Source organism: Staurois parvus, unplaced genomic scaffold, assembly GCF_062004578.1.
Source record: "Staurois parvus isolate SC_StPar_1 unplaced genomic scaffold, SC_StPar_1.0 ptg000401l, whole genome shotgun sequence".
NCBI classification, from domain to species: Eukaryota; Metazoa; Chordata; class Amphibia; order Anura; family Ranidae; genus Staurois; species Staurois parvus.
In genome coordinates, this window is record NW_028318197.1 from 3,045,906 (window position 1) to 3,065,327 (window position 19,422).

General features: G+C 41.1%; 1 protein-coding gene across 1 annotated transcript in view; it reads left to right on the top strand.

The window, feature by feature from the left end:
- Nucleotides 1-19,422, top strand: part of DZANK1 (double zinc ribbon and ankyrin repeat domains 1) — a 78,363-nt gene that overhangs the window by 36,327 nt on the left and 22,614 nt on the right. The window contains exons 9-14 of the mRNA XM_089686511.1: nt 5,137-5,250; nt 6,947-7,039; nt 10,281-10,403; nt 10,482-10,646; nt 13,502-13,721; nt 17,995-18,098. Of these exons, the coding sequence (XP_089542637.1) occupies nt 5,137-5,250; nt 6,947-7,039; nt 10,281-10,403; nt 10,482-10,646; nt 13,502-13,721; nt 17,995-18,098 (819 nt within the window). The remainder of the gene's footprint in view (nt 1-5,136; nt 5,251-6,946; nt 7,040-10,280; nt 10,404-10,481; nt 10,647-13,501; nt 13,722-17,994; nt 18,099-19,422) is intronic.

Sequence of the window (19,422 nt, forward strand, 5' to 3'; positions counted from 1 at the left end):
GGCAGTTGAAGGGAGAGAAGGTGGAAGACAGGAGAGAGTGAAACTAATAAGGTGGTGATCAGACAGTGGGAGAGGATTGTTGGAGAGGTTTCACATTGTGCATAGATAGAATACAAGGTCAAGGGTGTTGCCTTCGGAGTGAGTAGAAGCCTGTATCCATTGCTTCAGGTCAAAAGAGGAGGCTATACTGAGACGTTTAGAAGTAGCAGGAGTATTGACATTGACAGGGATGTTGAAGTCACTGAGAATGATTGTGGGGTTTTCAGAATAGAGAAAGTAGTGTAGCCAGGCAGAGAAGTCATCGAGGAATGTTGATGCCGATCCAGGTGGGCGGTTGATCACAGCAATTCTTAGAGAAATGTGAGAAAATAGATGAATACAATGTTCCTCAAAAGAGGAAAGTGTCAGAGAGGGAGGTGGGTGAAGTACCTGATAGGTGCTGTGTGAGGCTAGGAGGATTCCTACACCACCTCTACTGGGTCTGTGGGAGTGAGTCTGGAGAATGCCACCATGGGAAAGGGAAGCAGGGGAAGCAGTGTCGGAGTCATGAAGTCAGGTTTCGGTAATGGTAGGTAGGTTAAAGGAATTTGTGATAAACAGGTCATGGAGGTAGGCGGGTTTGTTACTGATAGAGCGAGCATTCCAGAGAGCTCAGGAAAAGGGGAGGCTGGTTTTGGGAAGAAGAGGAATGGAAACTAAGTTCCGTGGATTGTGGCTGCTGCCAGAGGGAGTGGGGTGATGTGAGCATTGGGCACAGTTAAATGGTGGAGGCCTGGGGTTTGGGGATATGTCTCTAGAGGTTAGGAAAAGCAAAAGGGTGAGGGAGGTAATGAGGGAGTGTGATTTATATGAGGAGACATGCCTCAGTGCCATGGAGGTTTTATTAGCATGTGGATTTAGAATTAGCAGGAGATGGTGATTGCAGTAATAGCAGAGGACAGAAGGGAGGGTGATATATTTAAGCTATGGGATGGAGAAGAGGGGTGAAGGAAAGAGAGTTTAAGGTGAAAGGATACAACTGTCAGAAGGAGTGGTAGAAGGCGCTTTCTTGAAAGTGGAAGGAGAGCTGAATAGGGAGAGGGTCACCTGCAGCCTGTGTAGTGCTTTTCAATGCAGTTTGCTATGTATGTTCGCTTTGTGCAATTGTTAAAGTGCATATCAAAGCTCCAAGGAGCAGGGCCCTCAAATCCCTCTTGTATCGAACTATATTGTTGCTGTACTGTCTCCCGTTATATTGTAAAGTGCTGAGCAAACTGTTGGCGCTATATAAATCCAGTATAATAATAATATCATTTTTATAAAGAATCACTTCTGGAAAAAATCACTAAAGGAAGGAACCCCAGCAATGTTCCCCCAATAAAGTGCTTTCCCCATAAAGGTGCTCTAGTTTTATACTGTTAAGGGTGGGGGTGGTTGGTTGTTAATTAATCATGAGCTAATGTAAGGGCAGCACAGTGGCTGAATGGTTAGCACTCCTGCCTGGCAGTACTAGGTTCGTTGGTTTGAATCCCAACCACGGCACCACCTGCCTGGAGTTTGCATGTTCTCCCTGTGTGTGCATGGATTTCCTTCGGGTACTCCGGTTTCCTCCCACACTCCAAAAAACATGCTGGTAAGTTAATTGGATCCTGTCTAAATTGTCCCTAGTATGTGTATGTATGAATGTGAGTTAGGGAGCCTAGATTGTACGCCCCTTGAGGGTTAGGGACTGATGTGAATGTACAATATATATGTAAAGCGCTGCGTACATTGACAGCTCTATATAAGTACCTGTAATAAATAAATAAGGATGGTTGGCTATCAAAGCAAGATTTTCACATCAGGCTTGCAAGAGGGCAGAGTTGTAAAGATAAGATCAGCTATAACTTATGCAGGCCATAGACGGGGAGAAAACCGGCTGTTTTTTTTTTTTTTTTTTAAACAAAAAATCGGTCGTTCAATCGGCCGACGTTACCACCATTGGAAAAAAAAATCGGCTGATTTTCGTCCCGTCTACGGCCGGCAAATATAAAAGCAGTGTCCCTGCAAAGAGCTCCGCTATTATATTTGACATTTAAAAGTATAGCAAAGTTGCAACATTGTATCTATTTGTATCCATTTCGGATACAGATGTTTCTATTCGGATACAAATAGATACAATGTTGCAACTTTGCTATACTTTTAAATGTCAAACATAATAGCGGAGCTCTCTGCAGGGACACCGCTATTGGATTTGACATTTAAAAGTATTGCGGTTGCAACATTGTATCTATTTGTATCCGAAAAGAAACATCTACAGTTGCAAGAAAAAGTATGTGAACCCCTTGGGATTACGTGGAGTTTTGCATGAATTGGGCATAAAATGTGCTCTGAACATCATCTAAATCACAACAATAGAAGAACACAGTCTGCTGAACATAATACTACACAAACATTAGATGTTGCCATGGTTTAATTGCACATAACATGTAAACATTCACAGTGCAGGGAGGAAAAAGTATGTGAGGCCCTAGCTTAATGACTTCTCCCAGAGCTAATTGGAGCCAGGAGTGAGCCAACCTTGACTCCAATCAGTGTGATGATATTGGATGTGTTGCTGACAGCTGTCCTGCCCTTAAAAAACACACACCTGTTTTGGGTTTACTGGTTTCAAGAAGCACTGTCTGATGTGAACCATGCCTCGCAGAAAAGAGCTCTCAGAAGACCTACGATAAAGAACTGTTGACTTGCATGAAGCTGGAAAGGGTTACAAAAGTATCTCCAAAAGCCTTGATGTTCATGTGTCCACGGTAAGACAGACTGTCTACAAATGGAGAAAGTTTAGCACTGTTGCTACTCTCCCTAGGCGTGGTCGTCCTTTAAAAATGAATGCAAAAGCACAGTGCAGAATGCTGCATAAGGTAAAGAAGAATCCCAGAGTGTCAGCTAAAGACCTACAGAAATCTCTGGCACATGCTAACATTTTTGTTGACAAATCTACAATAAGAAAAACATTAAACAAGAATGGAGTACATGGGAGGACACCACGGAGGAAGCCATTGCTGTCCAAAAAGAATATTGCAGAACGTTTGAAGTTTGCAAAAGAGCACCTGGATGTTTCACAGCACTACTGGCAAAATATACTGTGGACAGATGAAACCAAGACTGAGTTGTTTGGGAAGAACACACAACACTATGTGTGGAGAAAAAAAGGCACAGCACACCAACATCAAAACCTCATCCTCACTGTAAATTATGGCGGAGGGAGCATCATGGTTTGGGGCTGCTTTGCTGCCTCAGGGCCTGGACGGATTGTTGTCATTGATGGGAAAATGAATTCCAGAGTTTATCAAGACATTTTGCAGGAAAACGTACGACCATCTGTCCGCCAACTGAAGCTCCGCAGAGGATGGGTGATGCAACAGGACAATGACCCAAAGCATACAAGTAATTCAACAAAACAATGGCTGCAACAGCACAGAATACGCCTTCTGGAGTGGCCCAGTCAGAGTCCTGACCTCAACCCGATTAAAATGCTGTGGCATGACCTTAAGAGAGCGATTCACACCAGACATCCCAAGAATATTGCTACACTGAAACAGTTTTGTGAAGAGGAGTGGTCCAAAATTACTCCAGATCATTGTGCAGGTCTGATCTGCAACTACAGGAAATGTTTGGTTGAGGTTATTGCTGCCAAAGGAGGGTCAACCAGTTATTAAGTCCAAAGGTTCACATACTTTATCCTCCCTGCACTGTGAGTGTTTACATGTTATGTGCAAATAAACCATGACAACATCTAATGTTTGTGTAGTATTATGTTCAGCAGACTGTGTTCTTCTATTGTTGTGACTTAAATGACGTTCAGAACACATTTTATGCCCAATTCATGCAAAACTCCACGTAATCCCAAGGGGTTCACATACTTTTTCTTGCAACTGTATATCCGAAATGGATACAAATAGATACAGATGTTCTTCTTTTTCTTTGGTCACGGCTCATGCGCATTTTTTTAATCGGTAAAAAGATCGGCCGATTTGCCCATCATTGCCGTGAAAATTGGCTGATGGACACAATCGGCCATTTTTTTTTCCAATATGATCGATTAAAAAAAAGTGTCAAAATCATGAAATACGGCCGACCTATTCACCCACTAACGATCCGAAAATCAGCCGATTATTCTTTCGGACGAATTTTCAGCCGATTTTCGACCCATGTATGGCCTGCATTAGGGTAAGACACTTACAGAGCAACACAAACATCATAGTGGTGCAGACAGGGCAACAGATGGTGAAGATAGCACATAGCAAAAATGCACAAAGACATAGTGAAAGTAAACAGTTCTCAGTTTTGCGTGGATATAGACAACAACGTACATGTGTAGGGACAGAAAATATATGTTCAGATGAGACATTCAGGTGGAACAGAGCAGTGCATATCACTTGTATAGAGAATCACTTCTAGAAAGAATCACTAAAGGAAAGAACCCCAGCAATGTTCCCCCCAGCAAAGTGCGCCCAGCAAAGTAGCACTGCTGTGCTAACAGCTGATTATAAGTAGTGATCAGACTGTCTGGAAGAGATGCATTTGTGAAGCATGTAAATGTAGGTCAAATTTGGGTGCATTCAAACTTGCACCCTGCCTGCGATTACTTCTGAGAACCCCAGCGGGGGTTCATTTTACCCATTTGCATATAATCGCTCATGCAGCAACCACATGCAAGTGATCAGCCCTGGATGTGAGAGGGCACTATTAGTTGCCAGAGCCAGTAGTCTCCCATTGATTTCAATGGGGCTCCCTACTAGCAGCTAATCGCAAGAATACCCACTGGGGTTTTTGCATGTAATCGCAGGCAGGGTGCATTCGCAACTGTGACTGCACCCTTTATCAAGAATAGTTCATGTTGTTGTTAACAAGTATTTTTCTTATATCAAACACAGCAACACAAAAGGCTTATTGTCACCACAGTATTTCCATATTTTCTGTTCTGCCCTTGGATAACTGTTGAAATAGCTGTTTTAGTAAGATACATTATTGTCCTGTTTTCAATTCAATTGTCTAACACTATTTGCGTTTCTGCACTTGGACCATTTCTGTATAATTCTGTAGGGTTCTCAATAAGACATGCTATGTTGATCAGATTTTTGATCAGATTTTTGGTGGCTATCTGTCATTTTACAGATGGGGTTGTGTGTAGAGTGCAGAACAATGGTCCCTATGAACACTCCCTCCTGTATTGTGTGTGAAGCGCCTTTGTTTGCACAAATGCAGCCACAAGCTAGTATCCATCTGAAGGTAAGTTAACCTCAAATGCCATGCATCTTTCTCTCTCACAGCTGATATAAATATGAATTATTATTGTATGTCCATAGCAACCACTTATAGACTATATAATTAAATACAATTGTGATTGGTTGCTATTGGGAATACCAGTTACCCTTTCCGCTGATATTCTTTACTCTGCATTTGTAGCCTTATCAATATATCTATGCAAACGTCAGTGTGAATAATTTCCAGTTGTATAGCCAACATTTCCTCTTGTACCTTGTATAATATATACACAGGGCTGTATTTAGTACAAGGCACTCGTTGGCCAGGCCTAGAGAAGGAGGACTGTAGGAGCAGCACTGAACATCAAACAGTGCTATCTTTTTTCTTATTTGTTTCCCTCTTCTCCAAGAGGAGTGTAGGGGAAAGTTACAGTTGAAAAGTAGTTCTGCAAATAAAGCAGACTTCACATTGCTTCCATAAGCACATATATATAAATATAGTCATGTACATGACACAAAGTTGGAGCAGTATGATATCTAAATACAGCCATATGTATATAAGATGTACAGGCTCCTCCTCAGGGAAATTAAAATATAAGAAGATTTAACTTCAGCTTTAAAGAAGAACTCCAGACAAAATTTGTATTCTCCCATGCAGTGGGGCTGTGCCCACACTGCATGGGTTAACTGCTTGCTTTTTTCTAGGGTGAAGAGAGCAGAGATATACTTACCTAATCCGCCGATCTTCCAGACGCAAGACCATTCCCCGCTGCTAACCCCCCCCCCACGCTCCAGTGGTCTTGTGAATGGACTGTTCCTGACATCATCACACTCATAGACCAGCTGTGGTTGTGAGGACAGAGGGAACAGTCCAGCTCTCTATGTGGGATAGCGCTGTTTTCCAGAGGATGGAAAGATCGTGTAAGTAGCTTTTTCTTGTGCCCCTGGGAAAAAAGAGCAGGTAACCCATGAAGTGGGGGCATAGCCCCACTGCATGGGAAAATAAAATTTTGCCTGGAGTTCTTGTTTAAACTTTCAGAGAATGATGTGTGTGTACAACTCTCTCATTTCCATTGTAATTTTGCAGCAGATAAAAGAAGTATACAGGGAATAAATCATGTGAACTTCAAACTTTCACTTGTCCTAAAAACTACTATGAGTTTCAAAAAATGTTGTTGAAATGATACTAAAAGAGGAACTGCTATTATTAGTTCTGTATTCTGATATATAATTGTGATTAATATGTGTTAATATAGTATTCAGTATATTCATTCCTTTTTTATATCACATGCCTTTATTTATACAGTATTTTCTCCATTGTTTTATGCAGACCAAAGTGTCCCGCAAAAGTCACAAGGGGTTTGGATAAACTATACACTGGCAGGGCTGTTGGAACGCTTACAGCCATGATTATTTCTGTCTTTATTTTTTTTTAAATAAATCATTTGAATGAAAGGTGACTATTATAAGCTCCCTGTTAGTGTTAGAATTTATACAGACCCTTCTCACTGTCATGTGTAAAAGGATGTGAATTTAAAATATAATTCATATATTGAATACTACACATATTATATTTATTACCAGACAGTTATCAGGGTAGAGTATTTTTTTCAGTAATAATCCTTGAACTAAACCATCCAGCTTTCTTTATTCACTGTCCAAAATAATTATCATTACTTTTCTATGGAAAAAGTATATTAAATTACCATATTGTTTTGCAGGATAAAACCGTGTGTCGTTTCTGTGGAACTGGAAATCCTATAAATCTAAAGCACTGTGTGACTTGTGAGGCCAAACTTCCAGAAACTCAGACGGTACAGAGTGTTCTGTGTTCTTTGTATATGCATGCAATCAGAATGGCTGGTATGACAGTTCTAAAGTTAAAATTTAGTGAGGTGGTCCACAGGAGATAGTTATGAGTAGAAAGGAGTATTGTAATCATAGTGGGGCAGTTTACCCTGTTTAGGTGAAATGAAATGTCTAACCTTTTCTCTATTGTCCATTGTCAATAAGTGGTTGTTAAAGTGTAACTACACTGCATCTCAGCACCATGAACCAAAAATGGTATTAAATTAATTTTTAAAATTCAGAGAAAACTCAACCATCTTTAGTAAGAGCAGATGGTTCATGGAGAATTTACTTCCTGGAATTAGTGCCGGGACAAGGTCATCCAGCGCCCAGGGCAAAGATGCCAAATGACAACCCCCCCCCCATTCATGATGTGCAAGCTTAGGGGATCCTATGCCCAGCAGTCACTCGCTTGTTAAAAATCTCTGTGCAGCTCAGTTTTAACATTGGGCACATGCTTGTGTTGATGGCTCTCTCCTCCACTTACGGTTCTCTCCTGGACACTTCTATGCCCAGTGTTGTGGGCTGTGCTCTCTCTCTTACTGATCCTTCCTGCTAGTGCAGCTCCTGTGCGTTTGTGAACACCGCTGCCTGCTTGTTAATACAGGAGCACTGAACTGCCAGGAAGGAGGAAGGGTAGCAAGAACACAGCCCACACCGCATCCCGGCTCTCTCCTCCTCTCCTTGCTGCTCCCAGTGCTGGGCCGACAGAAGTAGTGATGCCGTTGTCACTACTCCAGTCAGCCTTGTAACATCCCTACAGTAAAACATTGCACCCAGGGCAGCCGCCCCTCCCGACCATCCCTTGTCCCTGCCCTGCCTGGAATTCATCTGCTCTTAGCTCAGGCATGCAAGCAGAAGGGTGTGCTTAGCTAAGAAAACCCTTCCTCCCCTCCTGAAGACTTCTGGGATATGTGACATCATTTGTCTAGGCCTGGAAACCAGGAAGTAACTGAAGATCTGTTACAAAAATAGTTTAAAACAAGTAAATATGGTATAGTTTTCTGTCTATTTACTAATGCTAACAGCATAAGGATTACAATATTGTTTGAGAGAGTGAAGTTCTTTAACTTGACTATAATTCTATGAACAATTTTTATATCTTTTAAGGATATTCAGTTTTTTAAAGATTTTTTTTCTAATAAAAAAGTGCTTCCTTTTTATTATAGGCTAGTAAAAGTAAATGTAATTAATACATAAATCCATATATTAGTTAAAATATATTTTTAATTATTATTTATTATTATTACTGTACTTGTATCATACAATTACAGTATTAAACCAAGGCATAATTAACTGTACAGGATATAGAGGCCTCTGCAAGCTGACACCACAATTTTTTTCAAAGAAGCCTTTAAAATGCATGTGATCCATGTTATTGGGGACATAGTGATTACATGATCAGGAATAACACTGATTGGTTCACGATTGTTAGTAGGGACAAATCTGTCAGTAAACCAGCCAATACGCAAAGCCAATATAAAACAGTTCCAGTATCCCAGCACTGAAAACTACTGAGACATTTCTGAGGTTAGAAGATACAACTTTGCCTCTAGTTGCATTACTCTGCACAGTGAGGCTTTTACTGGTTCCTTCTATGTATAGTAGTGAGGTCCCTTGTTTAAATATCATGATGCAAGTCATAGCAAGTCTTGTCAATGTTGATGTATAGAGAACAGTTATTTTAAGTCAAATTAAACATGCCAGTGCATATCCTACAAGTATTCTGTGACTTATGGCACATTTGTTGTCTTTGCTGGAAATGGATAGTATTAAATATCCCTAACTAGCGAATGTTGGTTCCATTTGAACCCTGTTGAACACTGTCATTGAAGCTCGTTAGAGTAGTTGGCACCAGTTCATGGCTATTAGGTCCTTTCAAGGTGGTGACATTTTTTAGAAAACTTAATGTAAAGTACAATGGTTTAGTTGACTATTTCTTTTTTTATTAGTCTGATGCAGGCCATAGATGGGTCGAAAATCGGCCGATTTTTCGGCCGAAAATAAAATCGGCCGATTTTCAGATCGTTAGTGGGCTCTTTGTTCGGCCGTTTTTCGGTATTTTGGCCGTTTTTTTTTTTGGTAAAGTTGGAAAAAAATCGGCCGATCGGCCGACTTTCACGGCAATTAGTGGGCAAATCGGCTGATTTTTTACCGATAAAAAATCTGCGCATGAGCAGTGACCTGCAAGAGGAAGACAAAAAGAAGAAAAGAAGAGGAAGAGGATGAAGAAGAGAATGAAGAAGAGGAAGAAGAAGAGGATGAAGAAGAAGAAGAACAGGATGAGGATGAAGAAGAAGAAGAAGAGGATGAGGATGAAGAAGAGGATGAGGATGAAGAAGGAAAATAAGAAGAGGATGAGGATGAAGAAAAGGATGAGGATGAAGAAGAAGAAGAGGATGAGGATGAAGAAGAAGAAGAGGATGAGGATGAAGAAGAGGATGAAGAAGAAGAAGAGGATGAGGATGAAGAAGAATAAGAATAAGAAGAGGATGAGGATGAAGAAGAAGAAGAGGATGAGGATGAAGAAGAGGATGAGGATGAAGAAGAAGAAGAGGATGAGGATGAAGAAGAATAAGAATAAGAAGAGGATGAGGATGAAGAAGAAGAAGAAGAGGATGAGGAAGAAGAAGAAGAAGAAGAAGAGGATGAGGGTGAAGAAGAAGAAGAGGATGAGGATGAAGAAGAAGAAGAAGAAGAGGATGAGGATGAAGAAGAAGAAGAAGAAGAAGTAGGATGAAAATAAGAGGAATTCCAGTCCAGCAAAAAGTGTCCCTGCAGAGAGCTCCGCTATTTCTTTGACAGTTCTCTGACAGTTCCTTGACATTTATAGAGGTTGCAACATTGTATTTATTTGTTTCCGAATAAAAACATCTGTATCCTAAATGGAAACAAATAGATACAATGTTGCAACCGCTGTAAATGTCAAGGAACTGTCAGAGAACTGTCAGAAATAGCGGAGCTCTCTGCAAGGACACTTTTGCCGGCTGTAGACGGGATGAAAATCGGCCGATTTTTTTTACCATTGATGGTAACGTCGGCCGCTTGAACGACCGATTTTTCGTTTTTTAAAAGAAAAATCTGCCGTTTTTCGACCCATCTATGGCCTGTATTATACTTCACTCTGTCTAGCTGTGATTTTAATGATGACCTTATCAATACAACTATGACCGCTATGTGATTTTTTTTTTTTTTCTTTTATGGCAGCCAATATACAGCGGAGATTCTGCACCTCCTTTACCTAACCAGATGGGAAAAATGCAGGCTTGTTCCAAGTGTGGTCGTGTGAATTTGGCAGACGCTCGTTTCTGTGACTGGTGTGGGGTGAAGGTAACACCACACTTACATAAAATAACAAAAGCCCATTTTTGTTTTATAAAGTGAGAACTATGTCAATGTTTTTTCTAGCCAGGGCTCTCTGTGAGTTATCTGACTTGCTCTAAGTGTGGGGCCAGCAATCATCCCTATGCCCACTTCTGTGCAACCTGTGGGGTTTACTTGGAGCCTCCGGGACGATTCTCAGCCCACAACAACAGGATGGTAAACAGTACAAGCCTCATAACACCATCTGCAGTAAGTTCAGCTATATATTTAACTTTTTATCCTTTTTTTCTGTTCTGATCTACAATCATTTTTTGTATTTGAATTTTGTTGCTTCCTAACTACCATAATCCCAGAGCTGGATCAGCTCTACTCTGGTTAAATTTGGGTGCTGGGCACCAATGAAGTGTCAGTTACATCCCCTTTAACACAATGCAAAATCCTTGTGTTGCAGTGGGCTGCTACAGTGCTCTTATTATACTCTGTGTAGCAGAATTGAAAGGCCATAAGCTGAATTGGAAGCCAGATGTTTCAGCAATGTCCCCCACCTGGACTGGCCAGGGATACTGAGACATGGTGGCATTTTAAAGTGATGCTGGGACAAATAATTGCCAATGCAGTTCCATTTTAATTTTCACCCTGCAAAACTGATAAAAATGTTTTTTCAAGAGGTAGAGAGTAGACACTGTACCCAATTATTATTCATGGCAAAATGACAGGTTTGCTAGATAGATTAGTTCTTCCTTAGCAGTTACCAACCGTGCCTCTCCACCTAGATGAAGCCCAGAGAAAAAGCCACGTGTAAGCTCCAGTTCAGTCTGGGTTTGAGCTTACATTGGGCATAGGTCTTTCTCAATACCTCCCGTGACAGGGATCAGACTTGGTAACTGGCTGCGCAGTCAGCGAATGCTGCATTGTGGGAGGAAAAGAGAGATTCACATACTCCCCAACACCTAGAAGGACCATATATTCCAAGGGTTTCCTGCAGTTGAACAGGGAAGAGGAGGAGAGCAGGATACTAGCATCAGCAGTTAAGGGGCTTGGATGTCAATGGTCCCTTGCCCTGAGTATACAAAGTGCAGGTTGAGTGGTTAGGCACTCTTGACTTACAGTTGCAAGAAAAAGTATGTGAACCCCTTGGGATTACGTGGAATTTTGCATGAATTGGGCATAAAATGTGCTCTGAACGTCATCTAAGTCACAACAATTGAAGAACACAGTCTACTGAACATAATACTACACAAACATTAGATGTTGCCATGGCTTAATTGCACATAACATGTAAACATTCACAGTGCAGGGAGGAAAAAGTATGTGAACCTTTGGACTTAATAACTGGTTGACCCTCCTTTGGCAACAATAACCTCAACCAAACGTTTCCTGTAGTTGCAGATCAGACCTGCACAACGATCTGGAGTCATTTTGGACCACTCCTCTTCACAAAACTGTTTCAGTGTAGCAATATTCTTGGGATGTCTGGTGTGAATCGCTCTCTTAAGGTCATGCCACAGCATTTCAATCGGGTTGAGGTCAGGACTCTGACTGGGCCACTCCAGAAGGCGTATTCTCTGCTGTTGCAGCCATTGTTTTGTTGAATTACTTGTTTGCTATGGGTCATTGTCCTGTTGCATCACCCATCCTCTGCGGAGCTTCAGTTGGCGGACAGATGGTCGTATGTTTTCCTGCAAAATGTCTTGATAAACTCTGGAATTCATTTTCCCATCAATGACAACAATCCGTCCAGGCCCTGAGGCAGCAAAGCAGCCCCAAACCATGATGCTCCCTCCGCCATGTTTTACAGTGGGGATGAGGTTTTGATGTTGGTGTGCTGTGCCTTTTTTTCTTCACACATAGTGTTGTGTGTTCTTCCCAAACAACTCAATCTTGGTTTCATCTGTCCACAGTATATTTTGCCAGTAGTGCTGTGGAACATCCAGGTGCTCTTTTGCAAACTTCCAACGTGCTGCAATATTCTTTTTGGACAGCAATGGCTTCCTCCGTGGTGTCCTCCCATGTACTCCATTCTTGTTTAATGTTTTCCTTATTGTAGATGTGTCAACAAAAATGTTAGCATGTGCCAGAGATTTCTGTAGGTCTTTAGCTGACACTCTGGGATTCTTCTTTACCTCATGCAGCATTCTGCGCTGTGCTCTTGCAGTCATTTTTACAGGATGACCACGCCTAGGGAGAGTAGCAACAGTGCTAAACTTTCTCCATTTGTAGACAGTCTGTCTTACCGTGGACACATGAACATCAAGGCTTTTGGAGATACTTTTGTAACCCTTTCCAGCTTCATGCAAATCAACAATTCTTGATCGTAGGTCTTCTGAGAGCTCTTTTCTGCGAGGCATGGTTCACATCAGACAGTGCTTCTTGAAACCAGTAAACCCAAAACAGGTGTGTGTTTTTTAATGCCAGGACTGCTGTCAGCAACACATCCAATCTCATCACACTGATTGGAGTCAAGGTTGGCTCACTCCTGGCTCCAATTAGCTCTGGGAAAAGTCATTAAGCTAGGGCCTCACATACTTTTTCCCCCCTGAACTGTGAATGTTTACATGTTATGTGCAATTAAACCATGGCAACATCTAATGTTTATGTAGTATTATGTTCAGCAGACTGTGTTCTTCTATTTTTGTGACTTAGATGACGTTCAGAGCACATTTTATGCCCAATTCATGCAAAACTCCACGTAATCCCAAGGGGTTCACATATTTTTTCTTGCAACTGTACATATACCATTCTGTAAGCTGCAACGCTCTTTTGGCACAAGGGGATTTACTAACGTGTGATGTGCTATTAAAGAAAATAAGATCATATGAAATTCAAACAACCCATCAATTTAAGAAACTCCTTTGCATGTAATTTAATATTTAAAGCAAGTCATGAAGTTTAACTTCACTTTGCTTCCTGTTCTATTAAACCAGGTTTAGGAACACTTCACCCTTAGTAAATCTAACCCATTTTAATTGTGTTGTTACATAATAGGAACCTTGCTCCATTAAATGTCAGAATGTGTAATCTGCTTCCATATTATGAAACCTTTTCCTGTTGATATAAAAAAGGGTTGAATTATATAAAATATGTTAAACGTCCTTCTATTTCAGGATTTAGATGGTCGTGCTTCCTGGCAACCATTATCGGTCTCATTGCCAGACCCTAGACTAGGTACAGAGAAAGTGGACAAAAGGACCCAGACTGTAGGATTGTTTTACCCATCCAGCAGACGTATGGAGAAGAAGGAGATGGAGCTGTTATCAGAGAAAGAGAAGAAGGAAAAGATGAGTGATCGCAAACCTCTTCTCACAGCAGTCAGTCCAGGCCAAGGTTAGGCATCTTATGTAACACAGGATGATGGCTTACCATAAACATACAGATCGTACTGTGGTTAAAACTGAACTCAGAGCACCACATTGTGAGCTATTATATATCAGAAAGTGGAGTCCATTTATAAAGCAGCAAACTGACTAACCACACTGCTAAAAAAAACCTCCAATGGCACATTTATAAAGCATTTCTTTGTGCTATATAAGTGTGGTTTGCACTTCTTCCTCCTCTTCCTGGCTTATTTATTATCCCATTCAGAAGAATAAATGGGTGTTCAAATGGTTCAGAATCCCCAAGGAAGAGAAGCTTACCTCAGTCTAATAAATGTAATGGATGGGCGAAAAAGTTTGCCAGCTGTAGAAAGAAATTTGCTGCATGACCAGAAACAGTTGCGTTTTGCATATAGTTTCACTTGTCTTTATCTCTGAATCTACTGATCATTTTGGCATGCAGATTTTAACCAATTAAGGTTTTAGGATGTAATTTGTATCTGTAAATGCTAGTTACATCTGTATAGCAGAACCTCTGACAATAGCTCTTTGTCCTTGATTGACCAGTGGTGAAGTACAATACAGTGCCTTGAAAAAGCATTCATACCCCTTGAAATTTTCCACATTTTGTCATGTTACAACCAAAAATGTAAATGTATTTTATTGGGATTTTATGTGATAGACCAACACAAAGTGGCGCATAATTGTGAAGTGAAAGGAAAATGATAAATGGTCTTCAAAGTTGTTTACAAATAAATATCTGAAAAGTGTGGTGTGCATTTGTATTCAGCCCCCCCGAGTCAATACTTCGTAGAACCACCTTTCGTTGCAATTACAGCTGCAAGTCTTTTTGGTATGTCTCTACCAGCTTTGCACATCTAGAGAGTGAAATTTTTGCCCATTCTTCTTTGCAAAATAGCTCAAGCTCTGTGAGATTGGATGGAGTGTGTCTGTGAACAACAATTTTCAAATATGAATACTCTTTCAAGGCACTGTATACACAATTATATTACAATATTATAAATAATTTTTAGGCCTCATGAATACTGATGTGCATGATTTTAACTCCCCTAGAAGCCAGCAGTGTTTTGGCCAAAAATAAAGTCTGATACTTGTAAAAGTGTGCACTGCGTTTATGCGTGTTTACCCACGTCAAGCGTTTGGGCGTTAATAAAATTCTTTGGCCATAGTAAATAATTTATTCTGGCCATTGAAATAAATAAATGTTCAAGCGCTAAACCCATCTAGCGGTTAGGTGTGGTTTCACGCTTTTAAGCGGGTCATGCAATTTTTCAGCCGCCACGACACCCTGGCGGTGGGTTTTTTTTTCTGCCTATAACTCTCCTGCCACAAAACATTGCTAAAAGCCTAAGTGTGCATGGACACATAGGATAACAATAAAAGGAGTTTATAGGCAGTAAAAAAAATTCTTGGTGCCACTAGCAGTAGCTTCAAAAATGTCCAGTGTGCATGAGGCCTTACACAGTGAATGCAGAAAACCTGAAAATATTTTTCTAAACAAGTCTTTTTTTTCCTTTTCTCTTACTAATCTTATGCTCTTTCCGATCTCTTACTTCCATACACGTACGCACATCCACCGCCACCCTGGACCCCTCCCCACCCCATTAATTCATGGTAGAAAGAACCACTCAAAAAAAGGCTACAGTTCACATATCATATACTGCATACCCGTGGTAGGCAACCTTAAAGAGGTGGAGTTCTACCTGAACAACATGAGAGAAGTCAAAGATCACCAGGCAGTGTCACCTCCTCACACCTGATTTAAACCTTTAATTGCCGTACTACCGTATCGCAATCACGTGCATTGCACGGCAATTATGGGTGTAGATCAGGTGGTGAAGGGGCAACATATTGCCTCCTCACCACCTGCCAAACACACTCGGAACGCTTTTCAGAGGAACAGCAGTACCTGCTGCACTTGTGAATGAGCCCTTAGTTGCATTCGGCAGCTGCACCTTTAGGGCTCTTCACAGATAAAGTTTGGGTGATAACACCCTACGGTTTAATCGCGGTTTTACTACCCCAAATCCCTAACCCCTTTTAGCTCCTGAGGCAGCAGTCAGAGGTGTACTCGTGAATTAAACCCCTGGTTGTTTTTGGTGGGTGCTACTGCCTGCCGGTCACGAACCATTCAACTAAATGGGGCCAATCTGCAAACACCCCGCAACTACATGCTTCTGCAGGGTCCAGGGGTTAAAGCCTGCTTTAACCCCTTGCTTGGCAGGTGCGCATAACTCCTGCTGCGGCTGTGACATGTACACACCCCTGATCACTACAGCTAAAGGGGTATGGTTGGGGATGGTAAACGCACGTCTTAACTATGGGGGTTTTACCACCCCCAAAAAGTGCAAATGTAAGTGAACTCTTACTGTTCTGAGCCCCCTATAAGGCTGTCTTCACTCTGATGTGCTGCAGTTTACCTGCACCGCAGGTACAGAGCAGTGCATCTGAGACTTTCCTGGGTCAGCTGCGCTTTGACGTACATTTCCATTGTATCCTGCAGGTGTGGTGCACCTTCTAAAAGTGCACAAAAACCCGCAGCATATAATATAAGTCTATGGCTTAGCGCAGAAAACTTGCAGGAAAGCTGCAGGTACAGTGCACTACACCCGCGATGTGTGTAAACCGCAGCCCATCATTGTGAAAAAAGCCCTGTAGTATTATGCCCAGTGTATTGCTTCACACTGACCTGAAGATCTCTTCTTTCCTGCTGCTGGCACCACTCTGGAGACTGCTAGCCAGGATAAGAGGTGAAGAGCAGTTGGTATCACTCTGCATGGGACAGGAACCAGCGTTACAGAGGAGACATCGGCTCTTGCTCCCTACTACAGCTCCAACTTTACATGTAGTCCCTCTGTATTGCACTCGTTGGATGCTCTGGGATGGCAGTCAGCAAGTCCAGACCATGATATACCCGTCACTTGGCCGCAATCTACTGGTAGATTGCGATCTACTGGTTGCTGACCCCCACTGTATACCATCGATGTGGCTTAAATCAATGTCCACTATTTCTGCATACTTGGTAGGACAATTATCAAATCATCTTTGCCAAACGCTTGTCAATTTCTTAGTAATGTATGAACGTTTTCCATATTTGTAACATTGCATTCTTGGGCAAATTATGTAACCTGTAGATAATTATAACTAGATAATTAAAAAAAAGTGTTTCCTAATAAACCTCTGATCAAGACTGTACTGTATGGCTGATATAAAAACTCTGTTTATTGCTGTTATGATTTACCTAAAAAAAACTAATAATTATATTTTTAAATTAAACTATTGTTAAGTACCGTACTTCTAAGTCTAGCTTGGTCCAGCCTCTTTGGTCCCCTGTACAGCAACATTCATACTGACAGATTCTGTCAGAATGAAAGAGCAGAGTGATGATCTGCTGCTGCTGCTCTTTCACTGACTAGTCAGAGGGTGGAAGCAAGTTGTATCACTAAAGTGCAGTAGAGAAAAACTGTGGAGAGTATTTACTAAAACTGGAGCATGCAAAATCTAGTGCAGCTTTGCAGAGAAACCAATCAGCTTCCAGGTTTTATTGCCAAAGCTTAACTGAACAAGCTGAAGTTAGAAGCTGATTGGCTACCATGCACAGCTGCACCAGATTATGAATGCTCCAGTTTTAGTAAATCAACCCTAATGTCACCAACTTGGTTGTGCTGTAAAACAGCGATGTGCAAATTTCAGTACTGGATACAAAAAAAACATTCTTTGACAGGTAAAATATATAAATGTATATCAAATGTGAATATAGCTGTTTGTCTGGAGTTCTACTTTAACCACTTTTTATGCCTAACTATACCTAATTAACTTCTTCATTTGCCATCTTTTGCCTTTTTATTTTCCCTGATTTACTTATGATTGTTTTATGCATCTATAGTAACTTTAGTTTTATAATTGGTACTGGTACTAATAATAACTGGGGTTTATTTTCTAAAGCTGGAGAGTGCAAAATCTGTATAAAATCCAATCAGTTTCTAACCTCAGCTTGTTCAATTAGGCTTTGGCAATAAAACCTGGAAACTGATTGGTTTCCATGCAGAAGTGAGCCTGATTTTGCACTCTCCAGCTTTAGTAAATAAACCCACAGTGTGTGTGTATGTATGTATGTATTATATATATATATATATATATATATATATATATATATATATATATATATAGATAAGAAGTAAATTTGTTTAATGTAGCCTGTGGACACATCTGATAGTGTGATATGTTTCTGATTATTTACCCATATGATTTTATTCCTTTAGACTATTGGAGGCAGCAGTTGGATCATATTTGTGCTCATTTGCGCTGCTACACACAGAATAACACTGAATTTAAGGAATTGATTGGTAAACCTCGGATGGGAAGAGTAAGTATGATGCTTAGCTGGAATGCAGCTTGGTGGTTTGAAAACTGCATATCACAGCAAATAAATATACAAAAGGAGGATAACAAATTTTTAATAATTTAATTTTATTGCTATTTAAAGAGATGTCACGTTGCCCATATAGAGCAAAGTGACAGTGTATCTGCCAAGGGCATCTCCTGACCACTTTATACTCATCGTACCTGCGCTCCTTCACTTGTGTTCTTCTTTTTACTCCCTGGTAGTCAATTGTGAGTTGGCCTAGAGAGCATGCACATCTAAAGTAATGACTTCTTTAAAGTGATTGTAAAGGTTCAGATTTTTTTTTTAAATAAATGTGTCATACTTACCTGTTCTGTGCAATGATATTGCACAGAGCAGCCCCGATCCTCCTCTTCTCATGTCCCCTACAGGCGCTCCTGGCCCCTCCCCCCTACTGAGTTCCTGTGCATGCTCGCTCCCAAGCCCCTCTCCCACTCCCTCCTCACTGGTTGTATTTGACAGCCAATGGCTCCCGCTGCTGTGTTTCAGCCAATGGGGAGACAGAGACCTGGGGTGGAGCTGCACACTGAAGGTTTTTTACCTTCATGCATAGAATACATAAAGGGAAAATGCCTTCAGCCTTTAGAACCATTTTAATTTAATTCCGTGTTTAATCCCTGTGTCTGCAGGCCACATTATCAAAAATTATCGAGTTTAAACTGTCCCAAACTTTCAAAACAGGAGTGAGGGGTACACTTATATCTGAAAATGTGCTTGATTTGTCTTGATACCTTGAAAGGAGCGATAGCATACTTTTTCCCTAAAGCCGAACTAAACCCTCCTATTCTTTACAGCCAAGGAAGCTGCCATCTCAGGTTCTGTTTGACCTGCAGTTGCCATGATGCTGACATGTGATCAGCTATGACACTAGTTATTTGATGCCTTGATAGTCCAGTGGGGGATTAAAGAAGTACAGCTAAAGCTTTTCTGGCTGTATTTCTCTTATGGATCACAGGAGTTCAGTTTGATATGCACTCCTGTGACTTGTTTTCAGATGACAGTCACCACTCTCTGCTCACAGTGGCAGTGAGAACTCAGCGATCAGCGGTCATGTGATCGCTGAGTTTTCACCCTTAGAGCCGGCGGGACACAGATGCAGCATTGGACCAATGCTGCATCCACTTAGGTAAGTATGATTTTAAAAAATCCCAAAAAAACACATTTTCCCATACTTCTCTTTTAACATATGCACACTAGTAACTGTAAAGCTGGCCATAGATAGGTAGTTCTTTATTGTTCAGCAAGAGGGCTGAGCAAAAAAAAAAAAACCTCAATCCACACAAGC